General features: G+C 35.7%; 1 protein-coding gene across 2 annotated transcripts in view; it reads left to right on the top strand.

The window, feature by feature from the left end:
* The window catches only part of PRKG1 (protein kinase cGMP-dependent 1), a 1,171,371-nt gene that overhangs the window by 1,035,026 nt on the left and 117,465 nt on the right, over positions 1-18,880 (top strand). For both annotated transcript variants that reach the window (XM_069461138.1, XM_069461137.1), the window contains exon 8: positions 2,620-2,685. In XM_069461138.1, the coding sequence (XP_069317239.1) occupies positions 2,620-2,685 (66 nt within the window). The remainder of the gene's footprint in view (positions 1-2,619; positions 2,686-18,880) is intronic.

Here is an 18,880-nt window from a genome sequence, read left to right as displayed (position 1 = left end):
ACTTATACTGCCATGAGCAACATCCTAAGAAATAAGTCATTCACATGATGCATAGATGACCCAATGGGCATTATGGATATTTTCTGCCTGTTGTGGTCGCTTCACCAAAAACTCCCACTCAGAACGTGACAATGAAGTGAAAATATATTGTTTCCTTTTACGGAACATTAAGAATATCCTTACTTTTCTTTGGGGTAGAATTGTTTTATAAAACACCAGACAAAGCCTCCATGGTGATATTAGAAATGAGAAGAATCTGAAATAATGAACAGCAGAACACATTTCTTTCTATGTGCCAGGCACTACGATAAACTTATCTTTGATCATCTCACTTAATACCACACAGTGAGTGGGTACTTTCATCATTCCCATTTTACGGATGAGGAAACGGAAGCTTTCACATAGCTTGGGAGTGGTGGAACTGGGTTTAACACAAGGTAGTGTGACTCCCAAACCTGAGCTCTGCCTGACTGCCCCAGGGATCAGGAGTATGATGATGCCTGTGCAGTGCCTGCTACTCACACTCACAAAGAGCCTCCTACATGTGAGACATTTGGGATAAAATGGGGAGCAAAACTAGCCATGGTCCCTGGCCTCATATGACTTAGTGGGAGGGAGATAGAGTCATTAACCAAATGATCACATAAATAAATGTGTAAATTACAAACAGTGATAAGTGCTTGGAGGTAGAGGTATGTAGGGCCATGAGAACAGATAAGTAGGGAAACTGACCTGGTTAATACAGGATGGCATCCCTGAAGAAGGGGAAATTAGGTTGAAATTTAAGGAATAAGTAGGGGTGAACTAAACAAGGAACTGGAAAGGAATTTCCTAGCCTAGGGAAAGCATGTTTAGAGAAGGACTCATGGCAGGAGGGAGATGATGTGTATTGAAAGCGGGCCAGTTTGGCTGGAAAGCAGAGAATGGGAAGGAGGCACTAAGAGGATCTTACTGGGAGTTGATGAGCCATAATAAAAATTTTAGAGTCAAAGTAGAACATAGCATGGTAGGTGGATTAAAAATACACAATAATTGATAGCTTTTTAAAAAATAGTGCAATCAGTGACAACCAAATGAAAAGAAATGTAACTTAGAAGAGAAACATGACATGAAACACATAAGAATACTTTTTAAAAAATGTCAGGACCCAAATCAAAACAAGTATGAAATCTTATTTAAAGACATGAAACTAGATCTGATCAAGTAGAAAGTCATGCCATGTTCTTGTATGGAAACATTAATATCATCATAAAGTTCTTTTGATATCAATGTATAAATATAGTACAGTTCTACCAGAATCTCAAGCTAGGTTTTTTTAGAAATGGAAAATGATTTTTAAAGTCTATATGAAATAATGAATGCTTACCAATATCATCAAGATATTTCTCAAAAGTAATGAATGCTTAAGAATACCATCAGGCTATTTCTGAAAAAGAATTTGAGTAAGGGGGAACTTACTTTACCCAATACTAAATAATAATAGGTGCTATAAAGCAACTGTAATCTTAACAGCAGTGAAAAACAGATCAATGCTTAAAAACAAAAAGAGTTCAGAAGTATATGTTAGAATTTAGTGTATTTTGAAAATATAAAAATTCACTAGGAACATCTTTATTTTCAAGACTTTAAAAGCCTGTTATTTGAGATGTGATGTTGTGAATTTTAGAATATATTATTATTGCTATATTGTTTTCTGTGTACCTATCTATTGTAATATATTTCAAACTTATAATTATTAGTTATTTAATATATTAACTTAGTAATTTTGTTGTTTTAGGAAAAGAATACCTTTTCAAGTATAATTTACAGTTACCATGACAGTGGTACTATTATATTTTTAGTAGCTGAAAATGAATGGTGAGTGTTAGTTTACCAAATCCACCTTTGACTACTAGATCAAACAAGAGATACTAGGACAGATTTTTAAAGTTTTAAGAGGTTGATAGATACTACTGTCATGATAAATTAAATGCTTCTAAAGAGACAGTATTTATACATTTTAAGCAGTGTGACTAAGATTTGTCAAATACTCGTGAAGAACCACAAGCTCTGTTATGGATGAATAATTGGATACTATATGTTGCTAAAATATTAGCCACACAAAAGCAGTGTCTGTAAAGTAGGGAAATAATTAAAACAGATCCATTGTTCTCAAGGATATACTGGCAAATTCATACACAAATGGATTAGATACTCAATTTCTAGAAGTATAACTTTAAATCCTTTAAAAACTTTCATCTATTCACGTTCATTACTATCTTTATCATTGTCCCATTAATTCATTAATTCCTCAAAGCGCAAAATGGATTTCAATGTAAAATTTTGTTCTACTTGTATAAACAAACCTTTAAATTTGAATACTTTATAATTTTAAAATTTAAATTTGATAAACTAAAGTTTAGTTATCTACTAGATTATAATAATGGGATTTGTATGATTAATGAGAAGGGTAAGGTGATTCCTCATGAAAAAGAAATTTTTGATATGAACAAAGCATAAACCTGGAATTGGATAAATCAGAATAGTTACATAATTTAATGTGTCCTGAATTAATCACAGTGAACACATTTCTTTGATATTAAAGGTTATTTTACTTCAATCTCTCTATTTTTTATACAGGGAAGATGTGAGAACAGCAAACGTAATTGCTGCAGAAGCTGTAACCTGCCTTGTGATTGACAGAGAGTAAGTACATTGTTTTATTATGCATATTGCACACTCATATCAGCAACACACATAAGTTCCTGGAATTAGACATCATTTTAGGGAGCTATTAATACTTGTATTATATCTTTTTTTCATTTTAAAATGAGTTCTATACTTGATTCTCATTCTCTATTATTCTTGGAAATGGCTGGCTCTCCCATTCTAGCTTTGTGATCTTCAACAAGGTACTAAATTATTATGAGCTTCAGTTCAATTAACTCATTTGTAAACTGGGGATAATGCAATATCATAGGGATATTTTGAGGATTAATGAGGACATGTGAGTAAAGCATTTATTCAAGTGTCTTTTACTCAGAAGGCACCCAACAAATGCTAGCTATTTTTGAAAATTTTTAGAATTATCGTTATTGTTGTCGTTGCTAAGAAGTGTAGTGTTATATGTGTATGTTTTAGTTATCACTTTCATTCCCATCTCCCGACTTTTATAATAAAATTATTTAAGGAAGATAATTTTGAAGAAAGCATTAGTTCTGGGCATAGGCATAGATTTAAGGTCCTTAGACATATATTTGATAAAGCCAATCCCTGTTCCTTCTCTCAATCCTGGTTTGCTATTCTCATTACCTGAATGCTTTATAGGTAAAACTACAAGTATCAGATTATTGACTCTGCAAGAGCATGTTTAAAATGAATATGTACTTTTTGGAAATAGTCAACAAGAATTTTCCTCATCGTAGTATATGTGGATAAGTTTATCAGAAAGCCAAATGCCTTATCGAAGGAGAACTGTAAAACACCTAGTTATAGCTGGAATAGGTAGAGAATGTCAGCGTGGAATGAAGCTGTGGGGCCAGGTATGATCAGCCTAGAATGATGGAGTTGAACGCAGAGCTCAGGGGGTTCTGGGTGGAGAGGGATCCCACTGGAATCACAAACCTCACATTTAGAGGTTCCTCCATGCTGGATCACTAGAACCAGAGCAGTGGCATACCTGCAGAATGATGGTAATATCCATGAATGTTTCTGAAATAGGAATTCTTTGTCTGGTTCTCAGAAACAACAATTACCCATTCACCCTTTCTTTGGTTCAACTTACATCTTACTGAGGGTCTACCATGTATGTACAAGGCATTGTGCTAGAAGGACCAGCACAGATGCTGGTTTGGGGGGTTAGCTTCTAATGCAGATGTGGCATATACAAAAATAACCATCATGCAGAAGTAATATGGGTTCAGACTAAAATTGTAGCCATAATCCAGAAAAGGGAGTGACTACTTTTGAAGAGAATCAGGGAAGCGTTCATGGAAGAAATGGTAGTATTAGGTGGATCAGAAAGTATAGGAAAAAAATACATATAAATACAGTGAATAACACAAGCAATACTCATAAGGAATCTATGGCCATTTTAACTGGCTAGAGTGAGACTGTGGAAAGGTAGCTGGGAGAGGTGCTATAACAGACAAGTTCACAAGAGTGTTGGGGCTCGTTCCCTGAGAACACTGAATGTTGGTATAAGGGCAGCTCTGACAATTTTAAGTAGCAAAATGGTGTCACTATAACAATGTATTTAGTAGACTAATCTGAGCATTCTGTGTAAGATGAATTAGAAGGAGAGATAAGAGATAGAGTAGCTGATTAGGAGTCTAATTCTAGTTGGGGATTATGAGACCATTTATAGGAGGAATGCATAAGAATGAAGAGGAAAAACCAGAGGGCTTAAGGTCTGACTGAACACAAAGAGCAAGGAAGAAATTAGAGATGTAGTTGGGATAGAAAAGATACAGAAGGAACACAGATGAATCAGTTTGGTAGGCACAATGATAATCCATGACGAATATAATGAATTTAACATACAATATTGGACACTCAAGAACAAATGCCCTACAGGAGGTAGGAAATGTGGGTCAGGAACTTTTGTTAGAGTTAACTTAAAATTAACTTAAAAACTGCCCACATATAGTTAACAGCTGAAGCCATGAGACAGGATGGAATTGCAGGAAAGAATTGAGAGGATAAAAGGACCAATGTTAGACTTGGGGCAATCCTTTCATTTATGAGTTAGTCAGGGAAAGAAAAACGAGTGAAAAATAATGAGATGTTTGCAATCAGAAACCAAGAGACTATTTCACGAGGAAAGGGATAATCTCAGTGTTAAAAGCTGAGACACATACAGATAGAGAAAAGGGCAATAGGTTTAGTAACCTAGGAAAAAACACTCAGATTTTACTGAGGTTATTCAAGTGGTAAGAATGAAATCCAAATTACACAGAATGAGCACATGCAAAGAAAGTGAGAGCACAGAGCCTGAGGCACTTTTTCTTTCAAGAAATTTGGCTAGAGAAAGGAAGAAAAGGAAGAGGGAAGGAGCATGAGGCATTAGCAGGGATCTTGGAGAGTTTCCTTATGATGAGTCTAGAGTGTACAAGTCTCCAGGAAAATGGAGCAAATGAAACACTAAAGGTACTATTTGGTGGGAAATAGGGCTACAGAAGAGGAAATTGTGGGCGAACGAGGAAAGGTTACTTGGAGAGCATATATATTTTTTGTACTTTCTGAAAATAGTGCAAAAGAGGAGAGGTATAAAATTTGTACAGAAATGCTGAGATGTAGATAAGGAAAGTTACGGGAACTTGGATGTACTTAATCTTGCCTCGACAGTATGAAACGAGGAAATCTGGTGCGAGGAGGAGTGAGAGTAGGGTTGCCAGCTAACTGGGGGTGGATGGGAAATCACAGCAATTTATATCCCTACAATCCTTTATAATTTATGAATTTTCACATCTATGAGATCCCACCTGGAGAGTAGATAGAGTATTTTACAGAAGAGGAAACTGAAGCTCATTGAAACTTGATGAGATTGCATGTTAAATGGTAGAACCCAAATTAATCTAACCATGGAAAACATAACTGGATGGGAATTTGTGGATCATCTAGTCTAGCTTCTTCATTTTAGTAAACTGAGGTTGCGAGAGAGAAGCATCAAGTTGCATCACACACATGCTTTTGCCTAATCCTAATTTTCTCTCTTTTTCCAAATCTGGGCATATATAATAGTAAGTGGGTGTTGTCAAACAAAGCTCAATACTTGAATCTTGATTGCAACATTTTATTTAAAAAATGGGCAAATTACTTAAATTCTGAGTTTCAGTTTCCCTGTCTGCAAAATGCAACATTATTACCTAAATTATAAAATTGGTTTGAAAATCAAACAATTTAATATATGTGAAAGTCTGTGCCCAGCACAGGACATGTAGTCAGCACTTAATAAATTGTGTCCTTCCTCTTCTTACAGAAAGCATAGGATTCCCTTGGATTTTACAGTTTTTCTTTCTAATCAGAGTAAGTTTATTTTCAGGGATATATAAAGAGAAGACATGTTGAGAGAGGTCTAGGTTTAGGCATAAATACAGAGAAGAGAGCTTGAGTCTAGGAACTCAAGAAGTATATTTCTATACTCTTAAGAGAGAGGTTGGGCTTCCCACCAAATGTTGAATTCACAGCTTAAAAAAAAATGAAACTGTAACTGAAGGATTCTGTCAAAAGCCTGCTGCTGCTGCCTAATTTACGGCCAATTAGAGGAGCGCCAGGGCTTCATCCCGTGCAAACAGATGGCAGACATTAGAACTGTCAACAAAAGGAGCTTCCTTCACAAATTTACAAGCAAGGTACCATGTTACATGAGCCAGTGATTTTGCTTTATCATTCCAGAGGGAGAACCAAAGAACATTATTGTAACTAATCATGCATGTCAGAATTTTTTTTAAAAATTGTTCATTGACAAACCAGAAAATGATAAACATATACATGGTTTCCTCAAAAAAAAGCATGCTCTGAGGATCTGTTTCTTGTACCCTACTCATTATCTTAATAAGTATCTGCAGTGATTCCAAAACTTGTGTGAAAATTGTCTAAAAAAGAATATTAGTCTAACAGAACAATTTTGATGAATAAATTTCTTAAATATATAAAAAACACTTAGGTACCTTTGGCACTTCTTAATCTTGAGACCATGAAAAAATTATAAAAGTAAATATAATCATATCTTGGTGCCCAGAGGAAAGTAGTTCCAGGACCCCCTGCAATGCCAAAATCCACAGATACTCAAATACTTTTATATACGACATCATAGTATTTGTATATTATATTAATAATACCTGTGCACATCCTCCATTAGGCTTTAAAATATATGTAGGTTACTTATAATACCTAATAAATGTAAATGCTATGTGAAAACTTGTGATACTATGTTGTTTAGGGAATAATGACAAGAAAAAGGTCTATACATGTTCAGTATAGATACAACCATTCTTTTTTTCCTAATATTTTCAATCCGTGGCTAGTTGAATTCGTGGATGCAGAACCCATGAATATGGAGGACCAACTATATGTTTTTGTGTTCGTAATCAGTTATGCAATGTCTACTTCTTCACTGTCATGGGAACTTTTGATTAAGCTAGAAGTTCTATTAAAATAATTGATTTTTTTTGACACATTGAAGATAATTCAGATCATTGTTCAAAGACAGCAACTTATAACTACTAGTAAACCTTATAGAGTTATACATTTTTTTCCCCCAGGAAATTAAGATCTAAAGTAGAGTCTTAACTCTATCTCTGACTTACTGTGTAATCTCTGAGATGTAGCCATACTGGTTATGAGGATTGAAACATTTTCATAATGGTTGGTAATTAGCAGTGGTCTGATCTCCCTGTGTCCCTCCCACTCCTCTGCTTCCGTGGTCATCTGCTCCCCCCACTCCTAAAACATTCTAGACCAGGACCAGTGTGGATTCTGATTGGTCAGTTTCTGTGCCATACTGGCCACTAATTATTTTGACTATTGCCTCTGATAATGTCAAGCTAGAATGATATCTTATCATCAACAGTTTTTGAACTTTTGTTTTACCAAGCACAATGTTTAAATAAAACAAATTAGGAAGAAAACGGAGGAACTTTTCTGGCTTCCATAGAGATAAGACCCTTAGAGTACGCAGGAGTCTTCACTCTTTCCCTCCGTATCCCTCCATGGGACCCCAGAAGACAATAAGAATGAATTACACACCACGTATGGCTGACCTAAGGTCCTTATCATCAGTGATGCTCTGTGACATTTATCATACTATGGGTCAATTGCATTATTGAGACAAAGTCTAGGAGATGGAGACCAGGACCCAGCCTAGAGGAAATGCAGAGTGCAGAAACATAAAAATAATTAAATTAGGAGGGAGTGTCAAGCATAAGATTTTAGGGCATTGCAAGTGGCCCTTTTAGAAATTGAGGTATCTCTATAGATCAGGGCAGTCTGGGTGACTGTGTTTCAAGTTTTTAACTACCCGGAGATACAGTTGCCCAAAGTGTAATATACATATTCATGTCATGTACTTAAAAGAGTACCAGGACTCTCACCACTAGGACAGTGATTAGGGAGCAACTCATAAGACCAAGGCTGGTCCCAAGACCCTTTAAAGAATGGAGTAACAAACAGGTTATCAAAAAAGACTGGACATAGAGAAAACATCACTGGAGTTGGCAAACCGAATATTATTTCTCAGCACCCAAACTGGAGCCTACGTATTAAAACTGGATACTTTTTAATACATTGGCATTAGAACTAGACTAGGAAATTTTGATGTTTCTTCATTAAGAGATATAACAATGGAGGCCTGATTCCTGTGTTAGGTACTGGGATAGTGAGATGAACAAGACACCAATTCAATACAGGCTTAAAAAGAATATATAGGACCAGCTCAATTAGGAACAACTCTGTGCCTTTATTAGAATGGTTTTGGCTCCTTTACCACTGCTAGTAGGGAAACCTCACCCTGCCCTCCACATGTAGCCTCTGTTTGGACTTAGTTTCTAGCTCTTTGGTCACATTTGCATCAGTTTTCAAAGATGGGGCTTCTGACACTGGTCTCTACCTGGATCTCCTCCCAGCCTTGTTGCTTATGGTGGGTTGGTGCTTTTCTCCATTCCCCTTTGCTACAGATATTCAGATGTTCAACTCCAGGTTCCAGAGGAGAACAAACAGAAACACTGGATCCATGCTCTGGGCTAGTCAGATCATGCAGTGGACCAGCCAGGCAGGAGCCTAGACAGCCATCTACATTGGGACCCAGAATGCTAAAGGAGATGGAAATATATGGAGAAAATAATATGTATTCAGCTCCTCTCAGAGAGGATACTACAGGTGTTTCTGATAAGCAATTTGATGGAGGGCAAGGCTCACCAAAGCATATGCTCAAGGAAGAACAGATGATCACTACACTGCTCAACAAATATGGTGGATTATATTAAGTGTAGGAGTTTTATCATCTTAAGGGTGGGGGGGATCTGCAAGTGTGAAGCCAGAGCTGCATGTCTTAAGCCAGAGGTTGGCAAACTTTTTCTGTAAAGGGCCAATTAGTAAATATTTAAGTCTTGTGGACCAAATGATCTTTGTTGCAACTACTCAGCTATGCCTGTGTAGTGCAAAAGCAACCAAAGACAATATGTAAATGCATGAGCAGAGCTGTGTTTCAATAAAGCTTTATTTATGGACACTGAAATTTGAATTTCATGTCATTTTAATATGCTAATTAGTATTATTCATCTTTTGATTTCATTCTCGACATTTAAAAATGTAAAAATCATTCTTAGCTCATGGCTATACAACAGCAGACTGAATTTGGCCTATTGGCCATAATTTGCTAACCCTTGACTTAAACATGATTAGAGCATAGAGGGCTAACTCTCCGTCCTGCTCTGATCTTCCACCATCCTGCACTCAGCCTGTCTTTTAAATAAAGAAATACATGAAGAGTACAGATTTGAAGCACCTGATCATTAACCTGCCCTTGGCACTCTCTGATGCTGGTTCTTCTGATGCCCTTTGTCCACTTGTCTTCCTAACTCTGACACTCTACCCCCTAGTTTTTTCAGTCTTCAATTTACTCTTCTGTAGGCATTACTCCTTCTCATCGCACCCCCGACCCTCCCGCACACATACTTTCCTTCGTGTTTGATCCCTGTACCTCTTAATTCCACTCTTACATTCTCTAGAACTTTGCTTCAGGCTTTACATTAATTTTGGTAATAGCTTATTAGAGATTAGGATGGTTCTCTGTGAGAGTTATATGCATTTTGATGACAGACTCCTAAGACTAAAAAATCATGAAAATTCAAAAGAATATTTTAGAATTGCAGGTGCCACTGGGGGAGAGGAGAGGGACAATAGAAGAAAGATTTAAGGATGGCAAAACTGTTCAGGCACCACTCTAAACTCACCAACCAGGTCAGTCTCATGAAGGACCATGCACTCGATGGGAATCGCTTGCCTAGATCGCCTGTGTCCTTCTTTTCATATAGCTTGTGATTCTCTGTCCACGTGATGGGACTATAGGGACTCCACATGCCACATTGCCTGTAGTCATGTTGCTTAACTGATAGGATGGTAAACTTAAAATATTCACAGCCTCAGCCTTTCCTACAGCCTAAGTGGATTTTATTTTGGTTCATTTTCCAGAATAAAATCTGGGGTGACATGAGGATATTGGCAGGATGATTACAAGAAAACAAATGTGCCTTGCTAGAATAGTGTGAGTTGTGATCATCTGAACTTGTCTTTATTATGGAGTTGTTATCGGCTGGTATGTTTTTCAAAAAAAAATTTATTAAGCAGGAAAGATAAAATTCAGAGGTTTATAGAAAGAAAGACATTTTATTGTTTCAATTTAATGATGCGAGTTGAATTATAGAAAGCCCTAAGCAAGCATGATCTAACTACACAATAAGTATATTGCCAGTGGAAAAGGAGCATATTCAGAGACAGTGTTTGTGATTTAAAGTCATGGAAAGAGGAGGGTATGACGACCCTTCATTATGTTTGCGTTTCCTAATGCTTTAAAATGGTAGTGAACCTTCACCCTATTGCAAGTCCTTATAGCAATGATATACAGCATCACTGACTGAAAAGCCGAGGTTCTTAATTTGTCCACCCAACTAGAACTTACTGGTGACCTGCCATATGTGGGCCATGTAGACATCTAGTATTTGGGGACTTTAAAGGCAAGGGTGTAAATATACTGCTTAATTCCATCTCTGTTGTATGGATAATTTCCAGCTCTAATCTATTCAGTCACAAACACACGGAGTTTCTCTTTAGTAACCTTTGACTCTGTTCAAAGTAAAAGAAGTCCAATCTCATTAATATGCTTGTAGGCCATTGGTAAAAATTTAACACCTTTTTCAAAAAAAAATCATTGTTAAAAATAGTTAGATGGTGACTGGATTAATGAGAAAGTCATAGAAGAGATTCAAGAAGGAGAAATAGGAAGGACTTTATAGACCACGGCTTAACAAACGTTTTCTCTAATGGGCCAGATAGTAAATATTTTCAGCTTTGTGGGCCATACGGTCCCTTTCTCAAAAGCTTACCTCCACCTTTGGCCCAAGGGCTGTAGTTTTTTAACTCCTTTTATAAATCAGCTTATTTTACAAATGAGGAACTTGAGACCCAGAAGTGTCAGGTATGCTCAAATCACACTGTACAATGATAAGAATTAATCCAGATATTCATGCATTCAAGTTCTTATATTCTAATGCATTTGTTATATTTTAGGATTTTAGAACAGAATGAGACTTTGAAAAACCTCTTCCAAATCCTTTAGTTTGGAAATGAGGAAGGTGAGTCCCAGAGAGGGTATGAATTGTCCAAGCTCTTTATAGGGCCAAGAGCAGAATTACAACACAGATCTCATGACTTCTGTTTTAGTACTTTTTTACTTGTATCATATTATGCTTTAAATGACCACGGTAGGAAACTCATATTTATTAATTCAGTAAGAACGTATTGAGTATCTACTATATGTTAAGCTGTAGGCTCAGTGTTGCAATACATAGAAATGCATAAAAAGAGAGAGTTGCCTTCAAGAAGCTTAGAACCATGACTATAAATACATAATATGATATGATATCAAAAAAGTCCACTTAAAAAAAGAGGAAATTTATAGCTTATGAATTGAGCTAAAGTATTTTCATCGAATTAAATATGAATCTAACTCTATAACTTTCAAATTTGTATATATCTCAAGCGGTAAAATTTTTGAATTCCAAATGACTCTCCAAATGGATAAGGACTTCACCAGGTCAAATTCCCACCATCCAAGCTAAGTATGTAGAATTGCTGAATTAAAATGAAAATTTTATTAGTTCAAGTAATTAATTTATTTCATCAAAAACATATGGGGCCTTTACATGATCACTTCCCTCATCCTCCGTGAGGTGGGCTCTCCTATTGTTTTTCACTGTACCATCCTACCATCCTTTGCTTGCCATGCCATATATTTACAATACCTGTTTACCTATATTGACTTATAAACTACAAATTTGAGGAGAACAGGATATGTTTATTTTGTTCACAGTTACATCCACACGTAGGATGTCAGGAAGTAAATAAGCACTCACTAACTATTTCCTCAAATGAATGAATGAGTGATGCTTTATCAGTCTGGGTCCAATCAGCATACAGTAGTTTGAGCAGGAAAGGGTTATGATAAAAAATTAGTAACTATAATAGGGGATTAGAATAATGAGAGATTAGCTAGTAAGAAGTAAATAGAGCTCTAGCGAATAACAGAAATAGCAGATATAAGGAGTACTCATTAACTCTACTTCTGTGAGAGAGACCCAGAGAAGATCCCTCCCTTCGTGCCTGTCCCTTCTCTACTCCTCCCCACACCACCCTGCTGGGAATAAGAGCTAGACCTTGTTATATGGCAAGTTTCCTGAAACTTAGCACTATTGACATTTTAGGTCCAGTTAGTGTTTTTGTAGGGCACTGTCCTGATCATTGTAGGATGTTTGGCAACATCCTAACCTCTACACAATATAGTGTGATAAAACTGCAACCCCCCACAGGGTGACAACCAAAGGTGATTCCAGACTTTGCCAAATGTCCCCTGTGGGGCAAAATCACCCTCAGGGGAAGGACACAGCTATTACCTGTTGGATGGCAGTGAAGTCTCTATGATGTCATGCTAGTGGAACTTGTGCCAGAAATCTGCCCTGGAGGGTTGCAAGGAAAGCTGTTCACAGGGAGGTATAAAACCACCTGAGGGGAAGTCTGCCGGGAATTTGCTGGCTGCCCCGTACCAGCCAGTGGGGAGGCTGCGAGAGCCTACCAAGCACACTGGAACCAGGAAGCTAAATCCTTTGCTCTTGAAGTGTCTCCCAATGCCCTCTGATGAAAAAGTTTTAGTGCCAGTTGGCAAGGAAAAACATTTTAAATGGCCTAATCCGTTTTTACATAGCAGTCAAAAAGGGTGAATTTAAAGCTAAGAGGCAATGGATCAATTGCCAGTACAGATTCCAAGCCAAATCCTAACATGGAATACAGAGATATAAAAACGAATAGCAAAGTCTCCTTCTTCCTTGTATTAACTCCTGGTCTAAACAAATGCATTAAAAAAATCAACATGAGAAACTGCAGTTCGAGTAAGAACAAAATACTTGGAGAGTACCGAGGTGGAGAAATATGTTTTGCTTGTAGCATCCCAAAACTTCTTGGACAGAATGACATGACAACCAAGTTTTTAAGTTTCAGAAGGTGTTTTACAAGTGAGAAAGGGAGGATTAAAGCAGCTACTGCTGAAGGAAGGGCATGTACAAAGACAAGGAATTTGGAAAGGATTTTGTACAGTACTGAGGAGAATGTGGCAAGACCAGAGACACTGTATCTATGGGACAAGGAACTGGACAATCGATTAGGTGGGATGCTTGGAGAAGTTTGGATAGATCGTAAAGAAATCTCCTAGTATCTCAAACTAAAATAATCTAGATTTTATCTGAGCAGTAAGGAACCAACACAGGGCTGTTGCTAGTGTATACTGTGTTTGTTTCTGATGGTGGAGAATGAGAGATTGATCACAATGGAAGGAATGGAGCAGGGAGACTGTTAGGATACTGTTGCAACAGTCCTAAAAGATGTTCATTAGGGTTTATTATTTTAAACTTTAGTCTAAAGCAGATTTTGGTGAATAACTAAATGTGAGAGGTGAGCGAGGATGTGAGAGGTGAGAGGTGTTTCTAGCTTAAGAGACTTGGTGGATGTCTGCAATAGATCCAGAATGTGGGAAATCAAGCAGGTTGAGATAGAAGTAATTGGCTGATTCAGTTATGGATGTGTTAAGTTCAAACTGCCTAAGTTGTGGCATTCAGATATTCAGATGGAGATGTTCACTGGCAGTTAAAAATGTGGGTTTTGTTTTGTTTTGTTTTTAACAATCAGATGATGAATGGAAATTGATGTTGGAGTTCACAGTTAATCATTTTTAAAATATTATAATCACAGCTTTGGTTTTGTTAATTACAATCATTGTTTTGTTTGACACCAATGAATAAATAATTCATTTTTTCCAGTAAATGCTTGAAACCTTATTATTAAAAAGTCTCTCTTTTTCTGTTTTTTCATTTGCTGGTTGGGATTTTTTAATTTTTTCATTATTATGGATACATAATAGTTGTATATCTGTATAGGGTACATGTGATGTTTGGATATAGGCTACAATGTGAAAGAATCAAATCCAGGTAATTGGGGGTATCCATTGCCTCAGGCATTTATCATTTTTTTGTGTTAGGAACATTCCAATTCCACTCTTTTAGTTATTTTACAGTATACCCTAATTTAATGTTGATTATAGTCACTTTGTTGTGTTATCAAATATTGTTCATTCTATCTATCTAACTACATTTTTGCACCCATTAAACATCCCCACTTTATACTCCTTTCCCCTTCCTGGCCTCTGGTAACCATTATTCTACTCTTTGTCTCCATGAGATCAATTGTTTTGAATATTTGGCTGCCACATATGAGTGAGAACATGAGAGATTTGTCTTTCTGTGCTTAGCTTATTTCACTCAACATAATGTTCCCCAGTTCCACCCATGTTGTTGTAAGTGGCAGAATTTTATTCATTTTTGTGGCTGTATAATATTCCATTGTATATAAGTACCACAATTTCTTTATCCATTCATCCATTGATGGACACATAGGCTGATTCCAAATCTTTGCTATTGTGAATAGTGCTGCAATAAACATGGGCTTGCAGATATCTTTTTGACGTACTGAATTCTCCTCCTTTGGATATATACTCAGCAGTGAATTGCTGGGTCATATGGTAGGTTGATTTTTAGTTTTTTGAGGAACCTCCATACTGTTCTCCATAGTGGTTGTACTAATTTACATTCTCACCATCAGTGTATATAGAGTGCCCTTTCTCCACATCTTTGCTAGCTGCACTTTTTATAAAAGCCATTTTAACCGGGGTGAGATGATCTCTAATTGTAGTTTTGATTTGCATTTCTCTGATGACTAATGATGTTGAACATTTTTTCATATACCTGTAGGCCATTTATATGTCTTCTGTTGAGAAATGTCTATTTCGAAACTTTGCCCATTTTTAAATCAGATTATTTTATTTTTTTGCCATTGAGTTGTTGGAACTCCTTGTATATTCTAGCTATTAGTACCTTGTCAAATGAGTAGTTTGCAAATATTTTCTCCTGTTTTGTAGGTTGTCTCTTCATTTTGTTGATTGTTTCCTTTGCTATGCAGAAGGTTTTTAGTTTGATTGGACATTTGTCCAATTTTACTTTGGTTGCCTGTGTTTTGGGGGTATTACTCAAGAAGTCCTTGCCCAGACCAATGTTCTGAATTTCCCCATTTCTTTTAGTAATTTAATAGTTTCAGGTCTTAAATTTAAGTCTTTAATCCATTTTGATTTTATTTTTGTAAACGGTGAGAGATAAGAGTCTAGTTTCATTCTTCTATGTATGGATATCCAGTTTTCCCAGCACCATTATTTATTGAAGAGACTATCCTTTCCCCACTGTATGTTCTTGGCACCTTTGTTGAAGATAAGTTCACTATAAATGTTTGGATTTATTTTTGGGTTCTCTACTCTGCAAACCTTACTATATTTCTGAGGGTTGTAGTTTTGTCCATTAGATGTTTGAAAAATTGTAATTTAGAGGTTCAGGAATGTGTTTGGAACTTATAAACCAGTTGTATGAATGAATAAGAAAATTCATGAAAACTTTCATTTTCTAAATCATAAATATCAATATTAATTTTCTTCAGTTGAATAGGTAATATTTGAAATTTCATATTTGAAAATATCTTAAAAATTTTTCTGTACAGCATTTTTGGCTATTTATTTGAGCAGGGATTATAATGCTTCTTGTGTTTCAGAAATAAAGCAAGGGGGAGTGGATGTCAGAATCAATTTCTGACAGAGCTTAGCAATCAGTTTAAAAAACAGCAATATAATCATTAAGTTTGAAAGTTGAATTCTGTTTTAGATATTCACATCACTTTTTTGGTAGAGTTAAGTGGTTTTGCTTACTTTGGTATTCACACTTCCCTGGCGAGACAGTTATTACAGGCCCAGCTGGGTCATAAAGATCTTTTCTTTTTCAATATGTCTAACAGTTGGTATTCATTTTGAAACCCATAGCATAAATGCACGAACTGGATTAGCATCAGCCACAATAGCAGTGAAAACTCATTCCCACGCTAAGCTTTATTTACAAAGGAAGCCCTTTCAGAATTTACTACTTTGGATGAAGTACGATGATCATATTATCCATCATCCTGCTACAATCATGTAATTGAATTAATTTTAAATGGAAAACCATACTAGCAAAGGCAATTCTTGATTTAGTAGTTGATAAGAAAAGTGTTGTCCTTCCAGCTCAACTGGAGATGGTACATTTTCATCGAGACAAGAAACCCACCTGGGCTGAATGACAACTTTTATTTATTTAATTATGTTGCATTATTTTCATAGGGTTCACTTTTTTCTCCTCTTTTTTTTTTTTTACGTTTCTAATATAGTCTAGGTTATGTGATTATAAATGTAATAACTGTTCATTTTAGAAAAATTGGAAAATAAAAATATATTTTCATATATTTCCTTAAACGTGAGAAAATTCTGCCTAAATATTTTTTTCCTGCTTTGTCTACATCCTGGGACAGCATTAATAAATCTCTCTCACACAGACACAGGTAGAAAGGTATACAGACAGATGAAAGATAGATGATAGATAGATAAATAGAGTAGATGATTTCCTTCACTGAGCAAACTTCCAAGCAATGCTTTTTTTCACCATTTTAAAGATAATCTAAGCTTCAGAGAGCCCAAGAGTGATGTCGTAAAGCATATAGCTTACAAGTAGAGAAATGGAATTGGAACTTAATTCTGTTTTCAAAGCCTATTATAGCACATTACCTTACCACATTGCATTAGCAATTTACTATGTTAATAAAAACACCTCATGAGCATAATTGAATTCCTTTGTCTTAGTTTCTTAACTGTGCTTGGACATTTAAGCTTATTTTAATTTTTTATTTTGTAAAGAATTTTGTGCATTAAGCTTTGCCCCTCTTGTAGAAGTAGTTCCTCAAAGAGATACACGGTAGTGGAATTACTGATTCAAAGAATATGTATACTTTTACATTATTGTCTAGATGTTTCTTCATTACATTTCCTGTTAGACACTGAATTATGTCCCCCCACACCCATAATTTGAATCCCTAACCCCCAATGTGACTCTGTTTGTGATCTCTGTTTGAAGATAGGGCCTTTTAAGGAGGTAATTAAGGTTAAATGAAGTCATAAGAATGGGGCCCTAATCCTATAGGACTGGAGTCCTTGAAAGAGAGGGACAGACCAGAAGTCACACACAGAGGAAAGGCCATATGAGGACACTGAAGAATGGGGCTGTGAGCCAAAGGCAGGAAGAAAGGCCTCACCAGAAACCAACCCTGGTAGCTCCTTGATCTTGGACTTCCAGCTTCCAGAACTGTGAGAAAATAAATTTCTGTAATTTAAGCCACCTAAATCTGAAGTATTTCGTTATGGCAGCCCTAAAAGTCTAATACACTTCCCTAATTAGAATTTTTATAGACATAATGCAATAGGAGAAATAAGGTGATCTGTTAAAAATAATTCTCTGAAAGAATTAAATTGACCATGAGGGAATGATGTGAGAGAGCACAGATACTTGATACCAAATCCTAGCCCCAGATATTAACCAGCTGGCCTCAGCTTTCCATATTGGAGAGATAAAAATGGAGTCAATAATGGTTGGAATTGTGGGTGTTAGAGTCAGGTTGCCTTGGTTCAAATCCCACTGTTGACGCTTACTAGCTTTATGAACCTGGGCAACTTACTTAATTGTCTTAGCATTGATTGCCATTTCTATAAAACAGAGAAAATTCATGTAAAATAATTTTTACAGTCCTAACACATGCTAGCTAGTATTTTCATATTTTGCATGACATTTTTATTTTTACTAAATTCTATAAGCATTAGTTTATGTCATTAAAAGATATTTCGTTCTAAGCTTCTAATGAATTTTTGGGAAAAGTCTTTATTTCCCTTTTCAGTCATATAATTACAGCAGAAATAAAAAGTCCAGTGATAGAATGATTTTTGTAAAAATGTTAAGCTAGAGACTAAAGCTGGCTTTGTTGCAAAGAGTTTCAGGGCATAATAACAGAAAGCATACTAAAAAAGATATCTTGGGATAGATTTGTTGTGTCATTATAGGATTTCATTTTTAATTTACTTTTAAAAAAATCAATAACTTTTAAAGAATTTCACATTCCTATGCGATTTCTTTAGCCAAAGTTTTCCAAAGGCAGTTTTTAGTCAGTTACCAATACATGGATTATTTCAACTGATATCCAATATAATCAATACATCTACCTGAAGTAGAATACATTGGCTATAGATTTTTATTCTTTCTAACAAATGTGGCCTTTTATTGTTAACAATTTTGATAAGAATGTTGTCAATTATATGGATTTGTAAATTTTAAAAAATTTCTAAATAGAGAAGCTTGAAAAATAGTAATAGAAAAGATATTCACTGTTACCATAGATTCTGCTTTGAGAATGAGAAAAAATTAAAAGAATTAACATTTGCTTGTATGTGATTCTTATTGTGCAAATGGACCACAAAATAATCTTAGAATGAGAACTTACTGTATTATGAGAAAAGTTAAATAATTTAGTATTGATATTTTGTTTTCATTGGGTAAAATAGATTATTTTGATGAAATTATTCAGGCATATATGAAACATAATCATTGGCTTTCATGTTAAAACAGTGATATTTTGGCCCAGAAAAATCAGTAACAAGAAGAGTAATATGTAATATCTACTTTTGTTA

Source organism: Eulemur rufifrons, chromosome 28 (genome assembly GCF_041146395.1).
Source record: "Eulemur rufifrons isolate Redbay chromosome 28, OSU_ERuf_1, whole genome shotgun sequence".
NCBI lineage: Eukaryota > Metazoa > Chordata > Mammalia > Primates > Lemuridae > Eulemur > Eulemur rufifrons.
The sequence above is the reverse complement of the archived record's forward strand: the minus strand, read 5'-3'. Positions and strand labels throughout refer to the sequence as shown.